Source organism: Lagopus muta, chromosome 6 (assembly GCF_023343835.1).
Source record: "Lagopus muta isolate bLagMut1 chromosome 6, bLagMut1 primary, whole genome shotgun sequence".
Taxonomy (NCBI): Eukaryota; Metazoa; Chordata; class Aves; order Galliformes; family Phasianidae; genus Lagopus; species Lagopus muta.
The window spans coordinates 6,775,092-6,796,952 of NC_064438.1; the positions used below are offsets into that span (position 1 = coordinate 6,775,092).

At 60.4% G+C, this 21,861-nt stretch overlaps 4 protein-coding genes across 7 annotated transcripts; 1 reads left to right on the forward strand and 3 right to left on the reverse strand.

Moving 5' to 3' along the window:
- The first annotated feature begins 2,036 nt into the window (after positions 1-2,036).
- VPS37C (VPS37C subunit of ESCRT-I) lies at positions 2,037-5,504 on the forward strand. 2 transcript variants are annotated; one of them, XM_048949612.1, is made up of 5 exons: positions 2,037-2,264; positions 2,557-2,669; positions 2,740-2,911; positions 3,519-3,601; positions 3,845-5,504. In XM_048949612.1, exons 2-5 carry the CDS (start codon positions 2,577-2,579, stop codon positions 4,562-4,564), a joined length of 1,068 nt encoding a protein of 355 aa, XP_048805569.1. In that variant the 5' UTR covers positions 2,037-2,264; positions 2,557-2,576; the 3' UTR covers positions 4,565-5,504. The 2 variants fall into 2 exon arrangements, with proteins under 2 accessions (XP_048805569.1, XP_048805568.1); XM_048949611.1 differs by having other exon boundaries at positions 2,037-2,260; positions 3,845-5,502.
- A 335-nt stretch (positions 5,505-5,839) lies between these two features.
- On the reverse strand, positions 5,840-9,303 carry CD5 (CD5 molecule). 3 transcript variants are annotated; one of them, XM_048949601.1, is made up of 10 exons: positions 9,152-9,303; positions 9,035-9,073; positions 8,646-8,915; positions 8,513-8,569; positions 8,000-8,362; positions 7,426-7,710; positions 7,216-7,347; positions 6,775-6,828; positions 6,531-6,647; positions 5,840-6,413 (listed from the first exon to the last, which is right to left on the reverse strand). In XM_048949601.1, the coding sequence occupies exons 1-10, from the start codon at positions 9,201-9,203 to the stop codon at positions 6,328-6,330; spliced, it is 1,455 nt and encodes a 484-aa protein (XP_048805558.1). In that variant the 5' UTR covers positions 9,204-9,303; the 3' UTR covers positions 5,840-6,327. The 3 variants fall into 3 exon arrangements, with proteins under 3 accessions (XP_048805558.1, XP_048805559.1, XP_048805557.1); XM_048949602.1 differs by having other exon boundaries at positions 7,426-7,603; positions 8,513-8,575; XM_048949600.1 differs by having other exon boundaries at positions 5,842-6,413; positions 8,513-8,575.
- Positions 9,304-9,419: 116 nt separating this feature from the next.
- Positions 9,420-14,959, reverse strand: LOC125695310 (T-cell differentiation antigen CD6-like). The gene is given in 13 exon segments (XM_048949584.1): positions 9,420-11,132; positions 11,418-11,591; positions 11,700-11,774; positions 11,858-11,968; positions 12,139-12,258; positions 12,339-12,479; positions 12,561-12,629; positions 12,720-13,019; positions 13,181-13,489; positions 13,562-13,888; positions 13,964-14,023; positions 14,672-14,923; positions 14,926-14,959. Coding segments are annotated over 13 exon segments (2,202 nt in total). The 3' UTR covers positions 9,420-10,902.
- Positions 14,960-15,837: 878 nt separating this feature from the next.
- TMEM132A (transmembrane protein 132A) lies at positions 15,838-21,670 on the reverse strand. Its single transcript, XM_048949468.1, is given in 12 exon segments — positions 15,838-16,870; positions 16,872-17,225; positions 17,300-17,491; positions 17,554-17,830; positions 18,076-18,278; positions 18,348-18,491; positions 18,557-18,749; positions 19,271-19,417; positions 19,487-19,806; positions 19,888-20,100; positions 20,172-20,392; positions 20,937-21,670. Coding segments are annotated over 12 exon segments (3,390 nt in total). The 5' UTR covers positions 21,361-21,670; the 3' UTR covers positions 15,838-16,168.
- Between the last annotated feature and the right edge of the window lie 191 nt (positions 21,671-21,861).

A 21,861-nucleotide genomic window follows, 5' to 3' on the forward strand; every position in this document is an offset into this window, starting at 1 on the left:
AAGTCTGGATGGGAACGGTACAAGATTGGGCACCAACACTGATGTTGCATTGAACTATCATATGTTATATTGGCCCCCTCATCCCAGGGGCCAAATCATGTGGTGAGGAACTTTGCTGATGAAGCTCCAGAAAAGCCCTACCAAACAGACCTGGTGCTAGGCAGAACTACCTTTGCTCTGTTGAGGAAAAGATATCCATTCCTAGAGCTCTACCTGTGCCAGCTCAAAAGGCTCAGCCTGAAAAAAAGTCACCTTCCTGAGATATAGTTTATCCTGGTAACAGCAGATCAAGGAAGCAAACTTGTTTTCCTCTCCCTGCTCCATCTTTCCTGACCCTTCTGTAAGGGCAGACTGAGAGGACAGGAGTCTGGTTTGACTCTCCTGAGGTGTCAAATTCCTAGAACTTGATGTAGCAAGGTTTGATTAATATCAATAAAGGAAGAGAGATGTTGGCTCCTTACTGGGCAGGACCTTTGGATGGTGAGGCCAGCTCTTCCCATCTGCTGTGGGAGACCCAGCCAGTGACTGAGGCCACCCGCAGTATCAGCCTGTGGCTGAAGCACATGGTTTGTGAAGCCCTTGGGTTACATGAGAGCAGGTACAGGAAGGGAGCTGGCTGGGCTGCAGCTCCCTCGTGAACCACATCTGCGATGTGGTGCTGAGAAAGTTGAGTGACTGTTAGGCTCAAAGGGACATTAAACCAAAACCACAAATGAACGTGGCCAGACCAAAAACCAAAGGTGATATGTAAGACAGAATCAGGGCTGCTGAGCTGAATTCTGTACAAGATTTTTTAACCCTGCACTGATTTTGTGTTGCTTTGCTCCAGCTTCGTACTGCCACCTCCCACTTTGGTGCCCAATTAGCTGTGAACAACATCAGATCCACTCATCAAGTCTCCCCTCAATGGTATCATTCACATACAATACTGCTTATCCCATACTCAGTCCTTACAGTTTGACAAATGGTGAGCTGGATGTGCTCCAGCCCTTTCATGTCCCTGGAGACTGTTCCTCACACTATCGATCCTCCTTGAAAATATCAATCTCCCTTTGGAATTTCATGTCCCTTTCCTGCAATAACATTGGGTTCTGCCGAGGTTATCATCCCTGCTATGCACCGACTGGACCACTGGGTACTGAACCAGATCTGTATGACTCATGTTTGTCATACAGAAGCCAACAGGGCCTCACATGGCACACGGAAACCAGAGGTGCCTTTCTGGAGCCATGTGTTTTGATGGCAGCACCTCTGAAATATTGCCATGACCTTGCTGTGGTCCCCTTTGTGTTCCACGCTTCCTCATGACTGTCTGCACAGAGCTTTAAGCTAAAAGATGAGGCATTCAGATCAGTTATGAGGAGGAAATTCTGTACTCAGAAAGTGATGAGGCCCTGACGGAAGGGAGCCGTGGATTCCCCATCCCTGGAGGTTCTTGCTCAAAGCCAGGCTGGAGGGGGCTCTGGGCAGCCTGATCAGGTGGCAACCAGCCCACAAGGGATTGCAGCTGGGGAGGCTTTGAGGCCCCTCCCAACCCAACCATTCTGTGGTTCTGTGATCTTAGAGGTCCGTTCCAAACCAACCATTCTGTGATCCTATGGTTCCATGAAATGTGGACGGCAGCATTCTGCAGACCACAAGTGGACGGCAGGTGTGTTTGCCTTGCTGCTCACGTTGGTTGCTTTATGCAAGGCAGGCTATTCACAAGGACTTGCTCTTCTTGCATTTCTTGCAGGGCTCGCCAGCAGAGCAGCAAGAGCAGCACTCTGATCCACCTGAGCCAGCAGCCGTTGCAACTCTGTGAGAAGCAGCTGCTGCTCAGCGTGAGATGCTTTACACAACACAAAGGAGCTCCCTGCATGGAACCCCTGCAGTGTGGCTCGAGAAGCCAAGCCCCGCTTCAGCTACAGCCACAAACCCAGCCCACACCGAGTCCAGGCCACAAGATGGCGGCGGCGTCACGCACCCCTCGCCGCCAGGGGACGCCACATCCCTCAGCGCGCAGCGGCGGCGCTCACTTCCGGTGAGGCGCCGGAAGTCAGTGGCGGCGCAGTCCGGCGGCCCGAAGCCGGGCGGAGCGCGGCTGGGCTTTACGCCCGCCGGTGTTTGCGGCCTTTCGGTGCTGTCGTGGGCATCGTCGCGTTGGTGGAGGGGCTCCGCGCTGGGTCCTGAGCGGGGACGGTGCTGGGGAGAAGCGGGCCGAAGGGAGGCGAACTTTGACAGGAGCGCCTAGTGCAAGCGAGCGGCCTTCCGGGTCTCTGTGAGTAAGAACTGAAGCTGTTTCTGTATCCTTAATCGGATCGCTGCCTGATCACGGGGGGCTGGGTTTGACTTCGGGGAGGTTTAGGCTGAGTGTGAGGAAAGATTTCTTCTCGGAAAGAGTGGTGAGGCACAGGCTGCCCGGGGGGCGTAGTGGAGTCACCGTCCCGGGGTGTGCTCAGGAACCACGGAGATGTGGCACTGGGGGACGTGGCCCAGTGGGCGTGGGCTGGGCTGGATGATCTTAGTGATGTTTTCCAGCCTTACTGCCTTTTTGAATTCCTTTCCCTGTTCTAGGAGGCCGTGGCTGTCTGAGCATGGACACCCTGAAGAACCGTACTGTGGAGGAGCTCCAGGCTCTGCAGGAGGATGCTGCGGAGATCGAGCGCTTGGCCCTGGAGTCCAGGGAGGTAAGCAGTGAGGCAGGCAGGTGAGGGCTGGCTGCGTGGCACTGTGCTGACTGTGGGCTCTGCTCCTCAGGTGCAGGAGCTGCAGCTGGAGAGGGAGATGGCGCTCGCTGCCAATCGCAGCCTTGCTGAGCAGAACCTGAAGTTCCAGGTTCCTCTGGAGACAGGACGTTCTGAGCTCTCCAGCAAGTATGAGGAGCTGCAAAACCTCACTGAACGCTGTAAGGAGCAGAAGGCAAAGCTGGGTGAGTGGCTTCAGTCTCATTTCCTTTTGTATAATTGCAGAACCACACAGTGGTTGAGTTGGAAGTGACCTCAAAGCCCCCCAGCCCTAACTACTGCTGTGGGCTGGTTGTCACCCACCAGATCGGGCTGCCCAGGGCCCCATCCAGCCTGGCTTTGGGCATCTCCAGGGATGGGACACACAGCTTCCTCAAGAAGCTGTGCCAGGGCCTCACTGTACCCTGAGTGAGGAATCTCATCCTCACAGCTAAGCCAGATTTTCTCTTTTTTAGTTTTAAACCCTTCTCCCTTCATTCTGTCACTCTCTGCCTGTGTAAAAGATCTTTCTCCTCTGTTTATAAGCTGCGTTTAGGTGCCAATCTGGTATGGCAGTGGTTAAGACTGTTTCCTATTTAGACTTTTTCCTTACACCAACATTTTCCAAGGTGGGAAGACACTGTTGGAAAGGCACGTGGGGCACAGAAATGAGGACAGTGAACTCCTTCTGCTTTAGGTTTTCCTTGTGTCTCAGTGCAAAGCTGTGGAATAGGTGACAAGCTCTGTTAAGACAGGTCAGTGTACTAACGTTTTTGCCCCATTCTGTGTTTATTTCTCTGCTCTTTTCCCCAGAGAAATTTTCAGCCGCAATGCATCCTCAAATGTTGCTGGATCTCCTGCAGGTGGAAAGCCAAAAAATTGAAGAGGAGTCTGAGGTGAGCTTAAGGTTTGAAACAATTAGTAGTTCAAGTGATTAGTTCTAAGAGATTTGCAGTTACTCTCCCAAACCTAATCCCTTAAATCAAGGATTATCTTTCTGTAGCTTGACATTGTCGCTCCAAAAAAGGTTGGATTATTCTTTCTTTGCTTCTATGCGGTGCGGTCCTGAGGGAGATGTCAATCCCAAAGTGGATCTGGGGAGGCAGCACTGAGGGATGTTGTACTGTCTTCTCTTCCAGAAAATGGCTGAGAAGTTCCTGGAGGGTGAGGTGGTCCTGGAGACCTTCCTTGAGCAGTTCTTGGTGATGAGGAAGTTGTCCCACTTGCGCCGGGTCAGGGTGGAAAAGCTGCAGGAGGTGCTGCGGAAGTCACGAGCACCACAGGAGCCTGTCAGGGACGCACAGCAGCAGCAGCCTCCTTGTGCACCCGTGGACCCACCGCAGCTACTGCCCGTCCCATCAGGGGCTCCTTCCTTTCCTCTGCCCTACAGCCCGGCCCCAGCCATGCTGCCTGGCCCCACAGCGCACGGTGCTCTCCCACCTGCTCCTTTTGCAGGTGCCCCACTCACCACAGGACACGTTGCTGCCTCTCAGCCCAGCGCCCAGCCAGCCCTTCCCTACCAGCCTCCTCCGGGTGCCACATACCCACCCTTGCAGGCTGCTGACTCCGCACCGGGCTTCCCCAAGCCTCCCCCAGGCGCCTCGTTTACACCAGCCTACTCCTGGTCTCCATCCAGGGGCCCACCGCATGTCCCCTCCTTTCCCTCCACTCCACCACCCAGACCTGCCTACCCACCCTACGCACCCCCTGGGGCTGGGCGGCCACAGTGTCCCTACCCCACGCAGCCTCCCCTCCCCAGTTTTCCGATCCCCCCTCAGCCTCCCTATCCACCAGGGCCACCCTGTGGGTACCAGCCCCCACCCGGGAACCCCCCACGCCCTGCTTGGCCTGGCAACTAAACCAGACGGTGTCCTCTGCTGCTCCCTCCTCTTTGTGGACTGAGGAAGAGGAGCGAGCCCAGAGCGTGGCTCTTCAGCCCCTGCACACCAGAGTGTCGCATAGGATGCAGTAGCAGCCACACGTCTTTGGGATCATTGCGAAGTGGTTGCCGGCGGGCTGAAGTGGCTGCTTCCCAGCAGGTTCATCCAGGCTCTGCTATAGCACCCAGGCAGCCAGCTGTGTGTTATACGTGGGCTGTGCACTGATAAGGCCTGCTGGGAGCCTGACCGCTCTGTGTGCAAGCGAGCAATCCTCTGGGTCTGCCTGTCGTTTATAACACATGTAGTGTAGGAATTCCCAGCTTCTTCATAGATATCCCAAAGGTACAGTGGGAATCACAGTATTTCAGCCACAAAATGTTTGCTGTCTGCAAGGGGCCCTCCTGAGATAGGAGATGGGAATAGCTGGGCTCGCAGGTGTGTTGCAGCTCAGAGATGCTGCCAGCATGCCCTAAAGCAGAAGCGCATCCCAGTGCTGCCCCTTTCAGGTGACAAAACCCATCTCCACGCTGCCCAGGAGCCTCCGCATCCCACACAGGCTCTGACTGAGGGCATGAAGGCTCCAAGCACAGAATGTGGGTGCTTTTACACTAAGAGGGGTTCACGCTGCCCTGGGGGGCGTGCCCAGGTTGCACGGAGGAGTTGGTGTTGCACACTCAGCTGCTCCTGTGGTGCCCAGGGGTGGATTTGGGATTCCCCTTCTCCAGAAACACGAGGTGATGGGGAGCCAGGGCTGCTAGCAGAAATGGCGTTTGCATTGCTCAGCACTTTTTCCTACCAATACCGCTTCTATGTCTGTAAGTTATTTATAAGGGGAGATTACTAATGGACTAGAGCAAGAGGAATGCTTTAGGGGTCGATGGAAGCAGTCCCGCATGGTGGTTAATTACAGTAATAAAATGGTGAATCGTACACGGAGTCCCAGCAGTGGTACCTTCAGCAATGACAGAGCTCTATTGATCTTTCCGTGCCATCTTGGCAGCCTCACACTGACTTCCTCTCCATTTTGTCAGCTCAACCTTTCACCCTCCTGCACTGTCTTCTAGCGCATCCTTCCTGCTCTCCGGCTCTTTCTCCCCAAGGGGCCCTTTGCTGCCTTTCTGCACGTTTCTTGCTCATCCATCCCTTGTGCTGGTGGTGCCTTTTGGTTGGCCATCCGAGGAGCGGCGCGGTAGCGGAGGGTGGAGAACAAGGCATCGTTACCAGAAATAACCATTTTATTACCAATTCAATGGATTGTTTCTCGATGTTTCTGTTCTTCCTGCGCTGCCCATCCACGCTTTGCTTTTTGCACAGCCCTTGTGCTGTCCTGCGCACGCGCAGCCAACTTCAGTTCTCTGCTTACAGCCCCAAGGCGCGCGGTTGCATCACGGCAGCCCTTGGCCCCATGGTGCAAACTTTCAGATGCATGCAGAGCTCAGAAAGCCCCCACCTTGCACTTTCCCAGGCAGGAAGGAGGCCCAGAAGTGAGAGAATGAGCAGGAAGAAGCAAAAGGTTGCTCAGAGGCTGAGGCGCATCAGCACCCTGAGGCCATCGTGGGGTCAGAGATGAGCGCAGCAAAGGATGTGAGTGGGCTCAGCTCCAGCAGAGAGATCCCCAAGTGAGCAGGGTGGGCTCCAGCACCGCGGGGATGGGGATATGTGGGCATCCACCCATCTGTTCTTCCGGCTCTGTGCAGCTGAATTAACCGATCCCATCAATGGGGCGGCCCTACCTCTGCATGTCACAGCCTGCGGGCAGAGTGCAGGTCGTAGTCACTGTCAGAGGAGTTGTCCAGGGCGCTGGCAGCTCGTGCTGTGCCTTCCAGGGCTGTGGATTGAACCACACACGGCTCCTTACCCAGTGCCACCAGATGGTGCCCGCATTACAGAGCCCCACATTCATCCTTCCCCATGGGAAGGGAGTGCACGTTGCCAGTGTCCTCACCTGGGTACGCCGACAGGCTCTTCTGGGGGGGCTGAGCATAATCATTGTCCCTCCCCTGCGCCCTCTGCTCCTCCACTCTTGCCCTCGGGGTGACAGTGCTGTTGCGGTGGAAGGAGACTGCAAGGCAGGGTGGCTTGGGAAGAGTGCTTGGTACCACCAAGCCAGCACTGCACTGACAATTCAATGTGGTGGCAAGAAGCAAGAGCTGCTTACAGCCCATGCCAAAACCCCGCTCCCTGCTCACCGCTCTGGTGCAGTCCCGTGGGGCCGATCCACTGCCGCTGCTTCTTCTTGGAGACTGTGAGGAAGGGATGGAGAGAGGGAGGGAGAGGATGCAGTCAGGTTGTGTCCCCCCAGGAGCCCACTGTGGCCCCATCTGCCATGCCCAGTAATCCTCCTGGTAATCTCCTGTCTCATATTGAGCGCTCATTTATGCGCCTAATCCTCGTGCTGCAGGCAGCATGGGGACGGCGGGGACAGGGTGGTGGCAACGGCATAGGGAAAATGGTTATGAAGTGGTAGCACTGATATAGGAACAGTGAGGATGGAGTGCTAGCATCAGTGTGGGATCCAGGGGAAGGCACATGGAGTGCACACGTGTCACCCTAAAACCTCCAGGGAGGTGGGGGATGTGGTTGACACAAAGAGAGGGGTTTGGGGACAGGTTGGGGGTCTGGCCACCTACTCCTCTTCATCAGCCTCCTGTAGGCAGGGGGACCACAGATGAGCAGCAGGACTCCCAGCAGGAGCAGGGCCAGGCAGATGCTGGCCACTGTGCCAGGTGCGGTGCCAGCAGGAGGTGGCTTCGACATCTGGCCTGAGAGAAGATGGCGTCACCATGCAGGTGGCACCCCAAGGGAGTGGCACTGCGAGGGGTGGGCGCACAGCTGCTTACAGACCACATGGGTGCGAGAGCAGCCGTGGACCTCCTTGGGGCTCTCGGGACAGAGGTGGAGGTAACGCTCCTTGCAGATGATCCCACTGGCATGGGAGTCCCGCAGCTCGACGCTGAAGGAGAGGTCCCCACAGCGCAGCTCCCTGCAGAGCTGGCGGCCTCGCTCGACACGGTGTACCTGCTCGTCACATAGCATGTGCCAGTGGCCCCTCTGGAACACCTCGATGTGCCCCTCGCATGGCGTGGGGCCGCCTGCCAGCCTGCGCCCGGCACGTGGCTGGGAACCTGCAGGGAGAGGACTGGTGGCACGGTGGCACAGACAGTGCCATCCCATGGCAAGCACAGCCATGAAAACCCACAACAGCAATATGTCATCTCATTAAGCCCCCCGAGCCCCACAGGACAGCTTCAAAGCCTGAGCAGATGGAGGCGAGGGCCAAGGGCTTGGCAATCCCATGGCACAAGCAGGATGCTGCGTACATCTTCCAGTAACCAAATGTGTGCAGTTTTGTCTTTGTATGTGAGTGCAAGGGGCACCACTGCCACCCATCCTTTGTCCCTGTCACACACTCACCTGGGCAGATGAGGAAGGTGGACGCTTTCTTGTGCCCAGGGCTGGTCCAGCTGAAGCAGTCGAGCAATTCAGGGCTGGTGCACGGCACCACTGCCTCCCACCTCACGGGCAGGCGGCTCTCTGATGGCAGAGACACGGGGCGATCCACTGGGCCACCAATGGGGATGTCAACGGTGTCACCCACAGTGACACCAATGGGGATACCACTGGGGTTGTTGCAGCCAAGTGCACGGCAGATGCGGGTGGGCAGCTCCGGCCAAACGTCTGGGCTGAGTGCCACGGCCCCCCATCGGCCCCGCAGGTGCAGCTCCACAAAGCCTGAGCAGCTGAAGTTGCCATCCACCAACCGCAGCCATGGGGCGCCTGGGGAGGGAACAGAGACAGTGCAGCCATCACACGCGTGGACCTCATCCCCAAATTCGCATTGGTGGGGAACAAAATCCTCGCTATGCAAATCCTATCCCACCACCCAGCTGAGCTTCCGCAGGGTGGCTGTGGGCAGGGGGCTCTCACCGGTGGGCTCAGGGCTGGTGGTGGGAGGCACAGGTGGGGGCTCGGTTCTGGTGGGCTCTGGCTCTGAAATGAGAAGAGAGGCAGCAGGTGGGGGCAGTGGGGGCACAGATGGCCTTAGGAAAGCCATGCTCACCACTGCAGGCGATGATAGCTTGCTGGCTGCAGTTGGCGGCCACCCAATGGCACCTCTCCATCCCCTCGCACCGCATAGCCCATGCCTGCTGCTCCTCGAGGTTGGGAGGCATGAAGTTCAGCTTGGTAGGAGGGCCACAGTCCAGCTGCTGGCACACACTGTCCTGGCTCACACCATCCCAACACACAGGGCTCCATCCACTCCACATTTGCACCTCCAGCAGCCCAGTACAGCGGCAGCCACCACCAGAGAGCCGCAAGGTGGGCTTTTCTGGAACAGTGAGCATTGGTGGTCAGCATCCCCCACCTGGCACTGGGCAGGCATCCCATGCCACCGTGGAACCATACGGGTTCCAAAACCCCAAAGCCGGAGCCCCAAAGCGCACTGACCTCCAGGGCCCAGGGCTGCTCCTCTGTGCCTGCAGCCAGCTGCAAGAGAAGGAGACAGCATCAGCCTGCGCCCCACACCATGGGCAGTGTGCCCCAGGAGAAGCACCGCGTACTCACCCCACATCCCCACCATGAGCAGAAGGCACAGGGCGGGCGCCTGGGCTGCCATGGAGCCGTGCTGCCTCCTCCGCCTCGGTGCTGGTGGCTGAGCGGGAGGTGTGTGGAGCAGCAACGCCTCTGTACCCAGCCTGGGGAAGGGAGGCGGGGGGAAGAGACTGGGGGGGGAGGGGGCAGGCAGGCAGCAGCAGGCTGTTTTTCTTCCCTCTGTGGTTTTTGCGTCACATCTTCCTCATTTGAAGTTGCATCCTGGCAGCTGCCTCGCCAGAGGCAGAACCAGCGAGAAAGAGGGGGACTGTACCTCATTTTTGACCCCATGCTCATCCCCAACCCATCTACAACCTCATAACATCTTATCTCCTTCTCTATCTCCATCCAATCCCCACTCCATCCTCATCTCCATTTCCATCTCCGTCTCGTTCCCTTCCTGTCCCCATTCCTGTTCCCATCCCCATCCCATCTCCAATCTCATCACATCCCATCCCTGTCTACATCTCATTTCTATATTCATCCCATACCCACTGCCTCCCCATCCCATCTCCAACCCCATCCCATCCCTATCTCCACTCCTTCCCATCCATCCCATCCTCATTCCCTCCCCATCAAGGGATCCCCATCAGCCCCCAGCCCCACAGAAGGAGGGAGCCCAAGGAGAAGTGAACGTGCCCAGCACTGGGGGCCACGGGGACCTTCCATTTCCTCGGAGTCCTCTCAGGGCTGCCGGCAGTGTGGAGAAGCCGAGCTGAGCGCTGGAGCTGGTACCCAAAGCTGGGTGAGCGCCACGTGTCTCGTGCCTGAAGCACTGCTACACTTCTCACAGTTACAGGCACTCTGGGGACACAGCATGTCGCTGTGAGGCACATGGGTGCTGGGGAGGCACTGATTGATTGCACCCTAATTAATTTCCCCAAATCCAGGTCAGGCATGCAAAGGAAACCGCTCGCCATCGACTTGGTGGCAGTGCTGATGAATGGTGGCTCCACACGGCCACCAAGCTCTCCACACGGCAACACCACAGCCCTGTACCTGCAGAGGTCTGCCACCCCACAGCCTCACTCTGGCCCCACATCTCCACTCCCAGGGAGTTTCCTGCCTCAACACTTTCTCAGGGCTGAAGATTTTCCGTGACTCAAGTAGAGGTCTCTAAGAGATGCTCAGGGTGGGCAGCGCTGATCCTGCTGGCTGCAGCGGTCCGTTGGTGGGACCCAACGTGCTCACCCCATTTCTCACCGAAACGCAGAGCGGTGCTCAGTTCACCACCAAGTAGTGGGGACGTGGTACTTGGTGCACCCTAAACCTGGGCGGATAGCATCGTGCGCACAGAGTAGCTTGGCCCCACACAGGCTCCGCTCGCAGCCCTGCTCTCGTCTCCTCTCTCTCCCCTTTGTCTGGGGTTTTGTTGCTATTTCAGTGCTTCCTCTGTTGTTGCGGTGCGGCCCCTTTGTTCTGGGCTGCCAGAGCCGCTCAGCTCAGTAAACAGCTGGAGGATGTGACAGGGGGCAAATTTTCCACTGTGGCTCAGAGCCCGGAGGCGATGATAGCTCAGCTTCCCCAGGACCCCGCTGGGTTCCATGCTAGTCTGAGCACGGCAGCCCGAGTACCCTTGGGATGGGGCAGGGTGTTGGGAATGGCATCCCTTGGGTACACCCAGAAAGAGATGAGGGCTCGCCAGGCAGATGGGGCTAAAAGCTTTTAATGGCCCACGGCTGTGTTATGGATAAGAGTCCCCTCCCCACTGCCTGTTCCCACTCTCAGCAGCCAGAGCCCTGGATGTCATCGTAGTCACTCCCCTCAGAGAAGCTGGGGTCCTGTGTGTGTTCCTCTAGGGGTGGGTCCCCACATGTCTCGGCACCCTGCACGTTCTCATACCACTCCCCTGAGGAGGTGCTGGAGCTGTCAGCATAGTTGGGGTCTGTTGGGGGTGGGGGTACCCACGGCATGTTGAGCACTGGGATGGGCACACAGGGCACGTCTGGGGGTGCTGTGGAAAGCAGGAGATGTATGAGCACCTCTCAGCCCTCCTGCCACTCCCTGGGTCCCCGCATCCATCTGGGACTGTCCCCATCCCTGGGAGTCTCACCAACCCCATTGCCATCCCCAGAGCTTTTCCCTCCCAGGAAGTCACACCAACACCATCCCCATCCCCAGGGCCATCCCCATCCCTGGGTGCTCTCACCATCCCCATTCCCAGAGCTAACACCATCACCGGGTGCTCTCACCATCCCCAGGGCTGTCCCCATCCCTACAGCTGATTCAGTCCCCTTACTGGTGGCTGCTGTGTGCGGGTGGGTGCTGCGTGATGGGGGCTGCGGGCAGTGCCAGGCACCTGTGGAGGCTGCGCTCTCACCACAGTAGGGCTCCGGGGAGGAGGAAGAGGAGGAAGAGGATGAGGATGAGCTCCCCACCCTGCCCCATGGGTGGGCACACTGCACGGTTGGCACTGCGGGGACACAGGGTGCATGTCACTAGGGAAGCACAGGGCCACCATTCACCCATCCCTGGACAGGCAGACAGACAACTGTGGGACAGGAGGATGGGGCTGGCACACCCTCTGTGGGAAATGGCTCCATCCCGTCCTGGGTGGGCGTCAGCAGCTGCTCACCCGGCCGTCGGCGCTGTGAGTCTGTGGGGTGGGAGGAACAGGGTCAACGGGGGAGTCCAATATAGTAGGGAGGTGCCGGGGTGGGGGGTGGGGTGGGGTCTCACTGTGGAAGGTGGAGAGGGCCACGGGTGGCTTGCTGCTGAAATCATAGCGTTCATAGTCAGAGTCAGAGGAGTCGGAGCCCTTGGTGGTGGGAACAGTTGCTGGTGTGGAGTCTGCAGGGAGAGATAGAGCTGGGGCTGCAGTCACCAGCAGATCTGGAGGGGCTGGTGGACTCAGGGAGCGTGTAGGACTGATGGGGATGGTGGGCTGCTGGGGTTGACGGGGCTGCTGAGGACTCATAAAGCGGATGGTGCTAACACAGTGAGTGATCTGCTAGACCCACCTGGCCCCTTGGGGAGGTCTGCGGGTGCCTCCCTGTAGTTGTTGGAAGTCTCCAAGGGCATGTCGTGACCCTGGCTGCTGTGGGTCACCAGGAGTGGCACTGGAGTCCCCAGAGTGAGGGCTGCAAGAGTGGAGAGCATCAGTGAGAGTATGGCTGGGAGCAGTGCCCCATGCAGCCCCTATGCCCAGGGGGATCCTCACCGCTCCTCTTCCTCAAGTACAGCAAGGCAGTGGAGAAGACCACCAGTGTGAGCAGGAGCAGCACTGCCAGCACCACACATGAGATGAAGAGAGGCATGTGCAGAAGGGACAGGCCCCCAGCTGCACCCAAGCCCTTTGTGGCTGCAGCAGAGAATGGACAAAGTTCATGACACTCTCCTACCCACACCTCTTCACCCCTTGGTTCCCCCAAAGCACACTTACTGCTTGGGGATGTACCACCACTTGGCATCACGGTCACCTCCAACGTTGGGGTCTGCAAGCCCAGGGAGCCTGCAGGAGGGCAGAGGAGAGGCTGCAGCCTCAGGACCCAGGTGGGCTGCTGGCCCAAACCTTTCCCCATGGGGCCAAAGGGTGCCATACCGTTGCAGACGACACCGGCAGCACGGGACTCGTGGCAGGGAGCTGACTTGTTGTAGGTCCAGCGGCAGTACGCCAGTGAGGGCTGCCAGTCCGGGCACTCATAAAGCATCTTGGTGGGCAGTGTGTGGTGGAAGGAAGGACGCAGCAGTGGCTCCCCGCAGCCCAGCGTGTGGCACAGAACTGCAGCCTCCAGCATGTACCAGGTGCTGTCGCACACAGTGCTCCATGTCCCACGGTAATGCACCTCCACGCGACCCGCGCAGCCGTCCTTACCTCCGGACAGCCGCCACTCGTGGTGCTCTGCAAGGGCACTGTCTGGGGTCAGGACGGTGCCACAGCACGGGGGGCAGCCATTTCCATGACACAAGGACCAGACAGCGCCACGGCACCGCTTTTGGATAGTGCTGCAGCACGGGCACAGTGCCACAGGCATCCCCCCTCCCAGCGCACACGTCACCCACCCGAGCACACCACGCTGGCATCCTCTTTGTGGCTGCAGTCGTGCTGCAGGGCAGCAGGGCATTCCCCCAGCTGCTCCTCGTGCCCGCTGCAGTTCACCTCGTCCAGCAGCACGGGGCCGTGCCCCCAGCCGAAGGCGGCCTCTCGCGGCGCACGCAGCGCCCAGCCGCAGCCCAGCTGCCGGCACACCACGGCGGCGTCAGCCAGGTCCCAGCCGTCGTCACACACCGTGCCCCAGCTGCCCGCCTGCCGCAGCTCCACCCGGCCCTCGCAGCGGCTGTGCCCACCAGCCAGACGCAGCACCGGGGCACCTGGGTGAGATGGAGAGGCGCTGGCACACGGCACTGTGCCACGGGGACGGCGTGCACCCACTGTGCCCTTACCTGTGCAGGTGACGTTTGCCGGCCCTGCTGCACAGCAGCTGGGCTCAGTGGCCAGCTGCAGCTGGCAGAGCTGTGGCTCCCACCCACTGCAGTTGGCCACCGCAGTTGGGCATCCCTTGGAGAAATCTCTGTCACTGTCCAGGCTTGCCATCACCGCATCACCCTCAGCATCCCCGCAGTGCAGGTGGTTGCACAGCTCCCGAGAGGCAGCAGCACTCCAGTACTCCCGACACACAGGCATCCAGTGGCCACGGAGCTGCACTTGCACTGTGCCCTCACAGGGGTGGCTGCCACCAGCCAGGCGCAGCATGGCTGTGCCCCAGGGACCTGCAGGTAGCTCGGGATGAGGGTGGCAGGGGGGTCCCTGCACCCGCTGCCCCACAGATGGATGCCCATTCTCACCTGGCTCTGCCGAAGTGTTGCTCGGCACAGCAGTGGGAACTCCTGTTGCCTCCACTGGAGCTATAAAGAGGGGGCAGGGAGGTGTAGGATGACAGTGGGGTGCCGGTCCCCAGCATGGCACCAGAGGTACAAAATGGCGACCAGAGGTTGCCTGCTGTTAAGCCAAAACCTCAAATTCGTCCCATGTGGCCACACGTTGACCCTCCCGGTGCAGGGGACCGCTCTGGGAAAGACTTCAGGCTTAGCAGTGGGGCTTGGGACAGGCCTGTGCCCAGGTGATTGGTGCTGAGGGGAGATTTTAGGGCACCATGCATGTGCTGGGAGCAAAATGGTGTCCGGGTCTGTTGGGAACAGAGGGCTGTGAGCTCAGCGCCTCACTGCTCAGCTTGGGAGGAGGAGAAAAGCAGAGGCACCTCTGCACAGCCTGCAGCATGGGCAAAGCATTTTCTTTCTCTCAGCAGTGCTCGACGTGAAACAGCATTCTTTGCAGAACAACGGTCTGGTGCAAAAAGCAGGGTGGGATGGGATGGGGTGGGGTGGGATGATCCTGGGGAACAACGGCAAAGCTTCACCTCCCTGGTGGCAGCAAGGGGACACGGAATGGGAGACCTCATGCTGGGTCAGACCCCACTGGTGCCGAGCATCCTCACCGTGTATCGAACCCAACGTGTCAGCGACATCCCACCAGGGCTGGGGATGATGGCATACCTGGTTTGGGCACGGCAGCAGCGCAGAGAGCAGCCAGCAGCAGGCACAGCACCTCCATCCTCACCTCCTGCCCATTGCGTCGGGTGCTGCTCGGTGTCGGGATGTGGCCCCGTGCTGCTGCATGCCGCACGTCCGGCCCCGGTATGCAGGAAGCCAGGGGTGCCGGTGTGGGGGTGGTTCCATCCTGTCCCACTGCAGCATCACATGCCTGTGGGAAGCGGTACGCTGAGGGGTAAGGGAGGCAGCTTGGGGACCATGCCGTGCACCCGTGGTGTCCCTGTAGTGCATCGGTGGTGTGGGAGAAGCTCAGAGCACTGCGGGATCACACTGCTCCCCACTCTGATTTGGGATGAGAGGGGTTAGGAGAACCCACGCCCACTGCAGGGACGAACTCTGCCACCAGCAGTGGGAACAGGGGGACCCTGGGATAGCCAGGATGGATTGGATGCAGCCAATCGCTTTGGCATCCAGGGATAAAGAGGTGGGCATGGATGTGTGGTCTACCATCGGATGGGAAATGGATTTGGGAGCCTTCATGAAACTGAGGAAGCCCAGCACAGCAGCCACATCACTGTCTCCATCCATCCCCATTTCCTTTCCCCATTCTATCCCCATCCCATTCTATCCCATCCCATCCCATCCCATCCCATCCCATCCCATCCCATCCCATCCCATCCCATCCCATCCCATTCTATCCCATCCCATCCCATCCCATCCCATCCCATCCCATCCCATCCCATCCCATCCCATCCCATCCCATCCCATCCCATCCCATCCCATCCCATCCCCATCTAATCTTCATCCCCATCCTATTTCCATCCCATCCCATGCCCATTCCATCCCCATCCCCATTTAATCTCCATCCTGTCCCATCCCATCCCCACCTAATCTCCATCTCATCCCCATCCCATCCCCATCCCATTCCCATCCCATGCCCATTCCATTCCCATCCCATTCCATTCCTTTCTATCCCAAACCCATTTCATCCCATGCCAACCCCATCCCCATGCTGCCCACTCCCTGCCCAAGGTCACAGCAGCTGGGCCATAGCCAGGATATTCCCACATGCACCCACACCTGGTGCCAAAGCAAACAGCCTGTGCTTGTCCCCAGCAGTGCAAAGTGACCCAGTCCTGTGTCACCACACCAGGCACCACTCTTCTGTTTTAAATATTTTATTTCTGTAACAACAATCAGACTTAAAAATCTTCCATAAATAAGGGTCCCCACCCCACAGCGCAATGGGTACAAAATGTTGTACAAAACGGACACGAGGCCGGTCAAGGGGGGGCACAGAACTCGGCATCAGCACTATGAACACAATGTGGCAATGAGAACCGCAGCAAGGAAGGGGACCCCGTGTCCCCAGCACCGCAGTGGAAACCCCAGGGCAAGGTGACAGCGGGATGTCACTGATTCCCAATGGGGCTTAGGGATGGTCCCACCAGCGTCCCCTCCACGGAGGAACAGGGACAAAGAGGACGGTCCTGGTGGGGGTCAGGAGCTGCCACGGATCCTCTCCATGTAGCAGCGCAGCTCCTCAGGGTCACGCAGCCCCATGTCCTCGCACACCCAGCGGATGTCATCCTCACCAGCCACCAGGATGGACTGCACATTGGGGGTGGGCTGGGGGGGATCCTCAGGGGCACGCTGGGGTGCAAAGGTGACGAACTCCACGCGTTTCCGCCGGCTGCCCCCTGGCACAGGCCCTTCTTTGCGGGGCTCCACTGAGGGAGCTCCACTGGGGGACCCCGTGTCGGGTGCCAGAGGGTCTGCACAGCAGCAGCGCTCAGGCTGGGGGCCCGGCAGGCTGTCAGGCTCAGGCTGCCGGCGGTCCAGCTGCCGGCTCAGCTCCTCCTGGTCAGTGCCCAGCCAGACCCAGTTGTGGGGCTGGGAAGCCGCAGCAGCGGTGCTGCTGTCGGGTGGCTCCTTCTGCTGGTAGCGCAGCACAAAGAAGATGCAGTTAACGAGGAAGATGAAGATGGCCAGGCAGAAGACGCCCAGCAGCACGTACATGCCGATCTCCAGGTCGCTCACACGTGCAGGGGCCTTCACCATTTCTTCCTTCTCCTCCTCCTGCATGCCACGGCCATAGCCTTCCTCTCTTTCCTCCTCCTCCTCCTCGGAGGAAGACCCCATGCCCTGCAGCTTTGTGTTGACCAGCCCCACATCACCATGCTCCCCCTGGCCTGCCGTCACCCGCCTCACCCGACATGGCCCCCTCTGCCCTTGGGAATGGCATGGGAGACCGGGGGCTGCTTGGGGGGGTCCTGCGCTCCCCAGCCACCTCTAACAAGGCAGTGCCGGCAGCCAACACAGCGGCACGGTGACGGCCACGGCGGCACACATCCAGGGGGTGCAGACTGAGCTGCAGCAGGGCCCCTTGGCCCGGCCCCTCCGCCACCACTCGCGGATGCCAGGATGAGGTCCCCACCACAGTGACCACTGTGGGATCCAGTGAGGTGACAGCCAGCACGGCGTCCTGCCCACCGTACAGCTCCATCGGTGCCAGCGTGCCATCAGAGAAGGACAGCCAGACAGATAGCGTCGCCTCCTGCCAGGACACCGAGTGGCACCAGGGTGGCACCGGGGCACAGAGCTCCCCCTGGGCCACCCACAGATCCTCACCTGCTTGGAGCCCCGCAGCGTGGCCGTGGCCTGGCACACGGCAGTGAGCAAGCCAGGGTGGCTAGGCTCCAGGTGCAGCGCCAGCTCCAGCCCTGCCACCACTGCAGCACGCAGTTCTGTCACTGCCACCTTCTCCTCCGACACCACCAGCATCTGCTCACCCAGGATGGCGTCCGACAGCGGGGAGCGCACCTGCAGGCAGCTGGTCAGCATCCCCTCCAGTACCGCATCTCCCTGCGTTGCCCCAAACCTACCTCCACTGAGGTGACGCCGGGCTCCCGGCCCACCAGCACGGTGCCGCCTTCCAGTGATGCCACACGGGGGTCCTGCACGCGTGCCCAGCTGGCCACCAGGTGTGTGACATCCAGCAGCCACTCAGGGCCTGGCAAGTAGGACAGGTGGCGGCCACCATCCTGTGCATGTGCCACGAAGTATGCCAGGAACCGCACTGCCGTGCGCTGATACTGCGGCCGGCAGCTCCGCGTCCGCCGCTCAGCATCCTCCCCAGGGTCCTCCACATCACTGCTAGAGCTGTGGGCACGAGGACATGTGTGTCACCCACAGGCAGAGGGGCGAGTGCCACGAGTTCCAGGGGGGGTTGGTGGGGCACTGGGTCACGGGATGGGGGGCGGGGGCACACCGTGAGCGCCATTTGGACTCAGAAAGACGTGCGGCACGTGCACCATAGGTCTCAGAGGGACAGGGACACACAGCACAAGTGCCAGCTCCCGTGCACCCTACGCCAAAGCAGCAGTGGCACAGAGTGCTCCTCTCACCTGTCAGTGTTCCCAGGCAGGCGCCAGCCACGCACCTGCTCCAGGGCAGTGTCTCCCAGCTGGACACGCAATGGCAGCAGAGGTGCCCAGACGGTGAAGAGCAGCGAGGCATGCAGGCGGTGTGCCCAAAAGTCCACCCGCACCCCACGGGCACCACGGCTCTCCTTGCCCCCCACGAACACCGCGTCACAGCCCTCCGACACCTGTTGGGGCACACGGAGGGGCAGAGGGTGCCCAGGGAGTGCTGCTGGGGGGGCTGGGACCACGCTCACCTGCAGCACCTGTGTATCTGCTGACTCACAGCTTGGCGGCTCACTGAGCTCAGACACGGCACCACCCACCTCCACCGTCACCAATGTCACCGGCACGGTACGGGGGACACCGGTCAGCGGGGACGTATTGAGAAGCTCCAGCTCCTGTGGACACAGTGGGGCTGAGCACCATGGGAAGGTGGGGTGGGATGCGGGATGGGGGCACCCACCTGCACCAGGGGGACGAGGACGCGCATGTCACGCTCCGACACCTGCACCTCCCACACCAGCTTGTCCTTCTGCGCCTCAGGGTCCTGGCCTGGGTATTCCACCTGCCACGTGAGGGGTCGTGCCAGTGCCTGAGCCCCTGTGCCATTCTCCACCGCCAGCTCCAGATGGAGGAGCTCAGCCGCCTCCAGTGCCCTGTGGGAACAGAGCTCTGGATGGCACCCACTGGGACGGGGACCCAACAGAATGGGAATGTCCACCAACAGAGACCCACTGCTTCAGGGCCGCCCCACATCCCAAACTAGGACCTACTGGGATGGGACCATCCTGCATCCCCCTTTGGGATCTATTGCTGAAATGGGGCTCTCCCACACCACCAGCCATCCCATTAGAATTTGCTGGGACAGGGACAGTGCAACATGCACAGGTTCCCTTGCCCAAGTGGGCCATACTGGGCCCTAATACCAATTGGGCCACGGTGGCATGGATGCAGTGCCATGCACAGATCTCTGTATCCATCCTGGGATGGATGCAGTGTCACGCACAGGTCCTTGTGACCAACTGGACCACGGTGGGATGGGAACGGTGCCATGCACAGGTGCCATGCTCAACTGGGGCCATACTGAAATGGATGCAGTGCCACGCACAGGTCCCCGTGCCCAAGTGGACCCCACCAGGTGCCACGCTGAAGATCTCTCCCATGTCCCTGCCCATACCTGGTGCTCCTCTGGATGTCCCTGCTGCGCCGACACGTCACCACAGCCGACCAGTGCTTGGGGCCACGGCTGCGTTCCAAGTGGACAGCCCACGCAGGGTCCGCAGACCGGGCGGACACCACCTGCAGCCCCTTCTTGGCCTTGACTCTACGTAAGGAGGAAGGGCCGTCACACTGTGCCCCCGTCACAACCCCCCTCCTCACCACGTGCTCTCACCGCAGGGTCAGCAACATGGCGGTGAAGTTGTGCCGCAGCGCCAGGCTGGCGGTGAAGCGCTGCCCAGGCCGCAAGGCTCTGTCGGGGACGCGCAGCAGCACCCTCTCATCCAACGGCACCTCTTGCCGCCGTGCCACTGCCGGCACTGTCTGCAGCTCCAGCATCCCCACGTACCGCAGGGGCTCCACTGTGGCACTGGGATGGCTGCAGGTTCCCGGCCCAGCCACGCCATACCACAGTTCGACTGACTCCGGGGACGACACCAGGGAGAACCAGCGTGCTGGGATCTCCAGTTCCACCAAGCAGATGCCCAGTGGGGCCTGGGGGGGACAGCAGCCTTAGGGCTGGGGGCAGAGTGGGGCCAGCACCTTGGGGCTGTGAGGCTGTGGGCTGTGACCCACCTGCACACGGCAGGAGCCTTGCAGCGTCCGGCTGCGCTGCTGGGCCTGCAGGACAATGCAGGGCAGCGAGTGCTCCCCAGGGGGGTCCCGCCGTCCACGCCAGTCAGGGCCGTGCAGGTGGAAGAGGACGCGGGCGGTGGGTTCATCTGGACTCACAGTGCTGTGCAGGGGCACGGCACGGACGGCCCAGGTGTGACTCTTGGTGGGCACCTCCTGGAAGAGATGGGGATGGCGGAGTGGTGGCCCCGTGGGGGTCAGCACGGCTTTGCGGCGGTTGGCATTACCTGGTGGGTGCTGAAGGGCGGGTAGGAGGCTCGCAGAAGAGGCGGGGGGCCAGCGGTGGGGTGGCGGGGCAGCAGCAGGAAGGTGTCGGAACGGCTGTGCAGAGAGGTGTTAGCAGGCAGGGCTCCATCAGCACGCTGCAGGCGGTAGTGCTCGGGCACTGCCTGCAGCTCCATCTCCACAGGCAGGAACACGGGCTCCGGGGGGGACCACTCGCTGCTGGCTGCGGAGATGGAGACCACCGTCACCAAGGCGAGGATGGGCACTGACACGAGGGAATGGCTTTCCCGTGGGCAGTGGGCGCTCTGCTCCTGCGGAGTCCAACCCCCAAGCTGCCCAGGAAGGAGTCTGCTGGGGGGAGCAGTGCTGAGTGAGTGCTGGGGGTGGGAGCCAGGCACTGTGCACCTGGGGATACAGGGCTTGTGTGGGACAGATCCCCACCAGATCCACGGAGCACACGGGGCAGATTCCAAATGGATCGTGGGGACTGGATGATTCCTAAGGTCCCTTCCAACCCAAGCATTCCATGGTTCCGTGATCTTCAAGGACCCTTTCCAACCCAACCATTCCGTGGGTCTGTGATCTTCAAGGACCATTTCCAACCCAACCACTCCGCGGTTCCGCGGCCACCCAGGGCAGATCCCGGTAAACCCCGAGGAGCACATGGGCAGATCCCAGCTCATCCCACGTCCACCTCCCGGCTCTCCCCGGGTAGCCGTGCGGAGCAGTTTCCGGCCCGGGGGGAATTCGGTGCCCGCGGTGCTCACCTGAAGCCCCGAGCAGGGCGGCGGCCAGCAGCAACAGGTACGGTCCCTCGGCCAGGGCCATGGCCGGACCGGTTCCGGAGCCGGGGCCGTGCGGGCTCCGCGGAGCGTCCGTGCGAGCGGAGCCTCCGCCGCCGTCCCTCCGCCTCCGCGCGCAGACAATGGGGCCGGGGCGGGACCGGCACCGGCGCCGCCTCACCCCGGCGGGTCCTAAACACCCCGCGCCGGGCACTGCGGGACCCCGAGGGAACGGACGCGGAGCGACAGTCTCGTCCCGAGCCGGGCACCGGGAGAGACTGGGAGACACTGGGGAGATGGGGAACACCGGGGTGTGCTGGGCGGACTGGGAAGGACGAGGGATATTGCGGGTGCTGGGGGAAATGGGAAGGACTGGGCGCACTGGGAGACCTGGGGAGATAAGGGGCATGGGGGGCACTGGGAGAGCTAGAGGGTTTGGGAGGCATGAGGACTGGACTCCATGTGAGGACTGGAGACACTAGGGAGAGCTGAAGGGATTGGGGACACTGGGGCACTGAGGGACTGGGAGGGACGAGGGGTAATAAGGGCACGGGGAAGGGTGGGGGACACCGGCGGAGCTGGAGGGATTGGGAAGGATGGGAGACACCGGGGGAACGGGGAAGGGTGCGGGTGTTGGTAGGAATGCAGTATGCTGGGGAGAACACAGGAATTACTGGTGGGACTGGGAGAGATGAGGGACGCTTGTGGGACTGGGGATTATGAGCAGGACTGGGAGGGATGGGAGGCATGGGGGGCACAGGGAGGGGTGGGGGTGGGTGAAGGGGCATTGGGGCAGACCTGGGGCACTGGGATCACTGGACAGACTTGGAGGATAACTGAAGGGACTGGGGGCACTAGGGGTACAGGGAAAGGAGTGGGACATTGTGGATGCTGAGCCAAAAGTGGGGAG

Bases quoted from the DNA above. Each gene is read 5' to 3' on its own strand.
- CD5 (XM_048949600.1), bottom strand. From the start codon at position 9,203: ATGGCAGCCCAGGCGCCCGCCCTGTGCCTTCTGCTCATGGTGGGGATG. The intron at 7,348-7,425 runs GTAAGCAGCTGT...ATCTTCTCTCAG, and splicing joins CTCTCGCACCCATGTGGTCT to GCCAGATGTCGAAGCCACCT. The intron at 6,648-6,774 runs GTGAGCAGGGAG...CCTGCCTTGCAG, and splicing joins CACGGGACTGCACCAGAGCG to TCTCCTTCCACCGCAACAGC.
- VPS37C (XM_048949612.1), top strand. From the start codon at position 2,577: ATGGACACCCTGAAGAACCGTACTGTGGAGGAGCTCCAGGCTCTGCAG. The intron at 2,670-2,739 runs GTAAGCAGTGAG...TCTGCTCCTCAG, and splicing joins TGGCCCTGGAGTCCAGGGAG to GTGCAGGAGCTGCAGCTGGA. The intron at 2,912-3,518 runs GTGAGTGGCTTC...TCTTTTCCCCAG, and splicing joins GGAGCAGAAGGCAAAGCTGG to AGAAATTTTCAGCCGCAATG.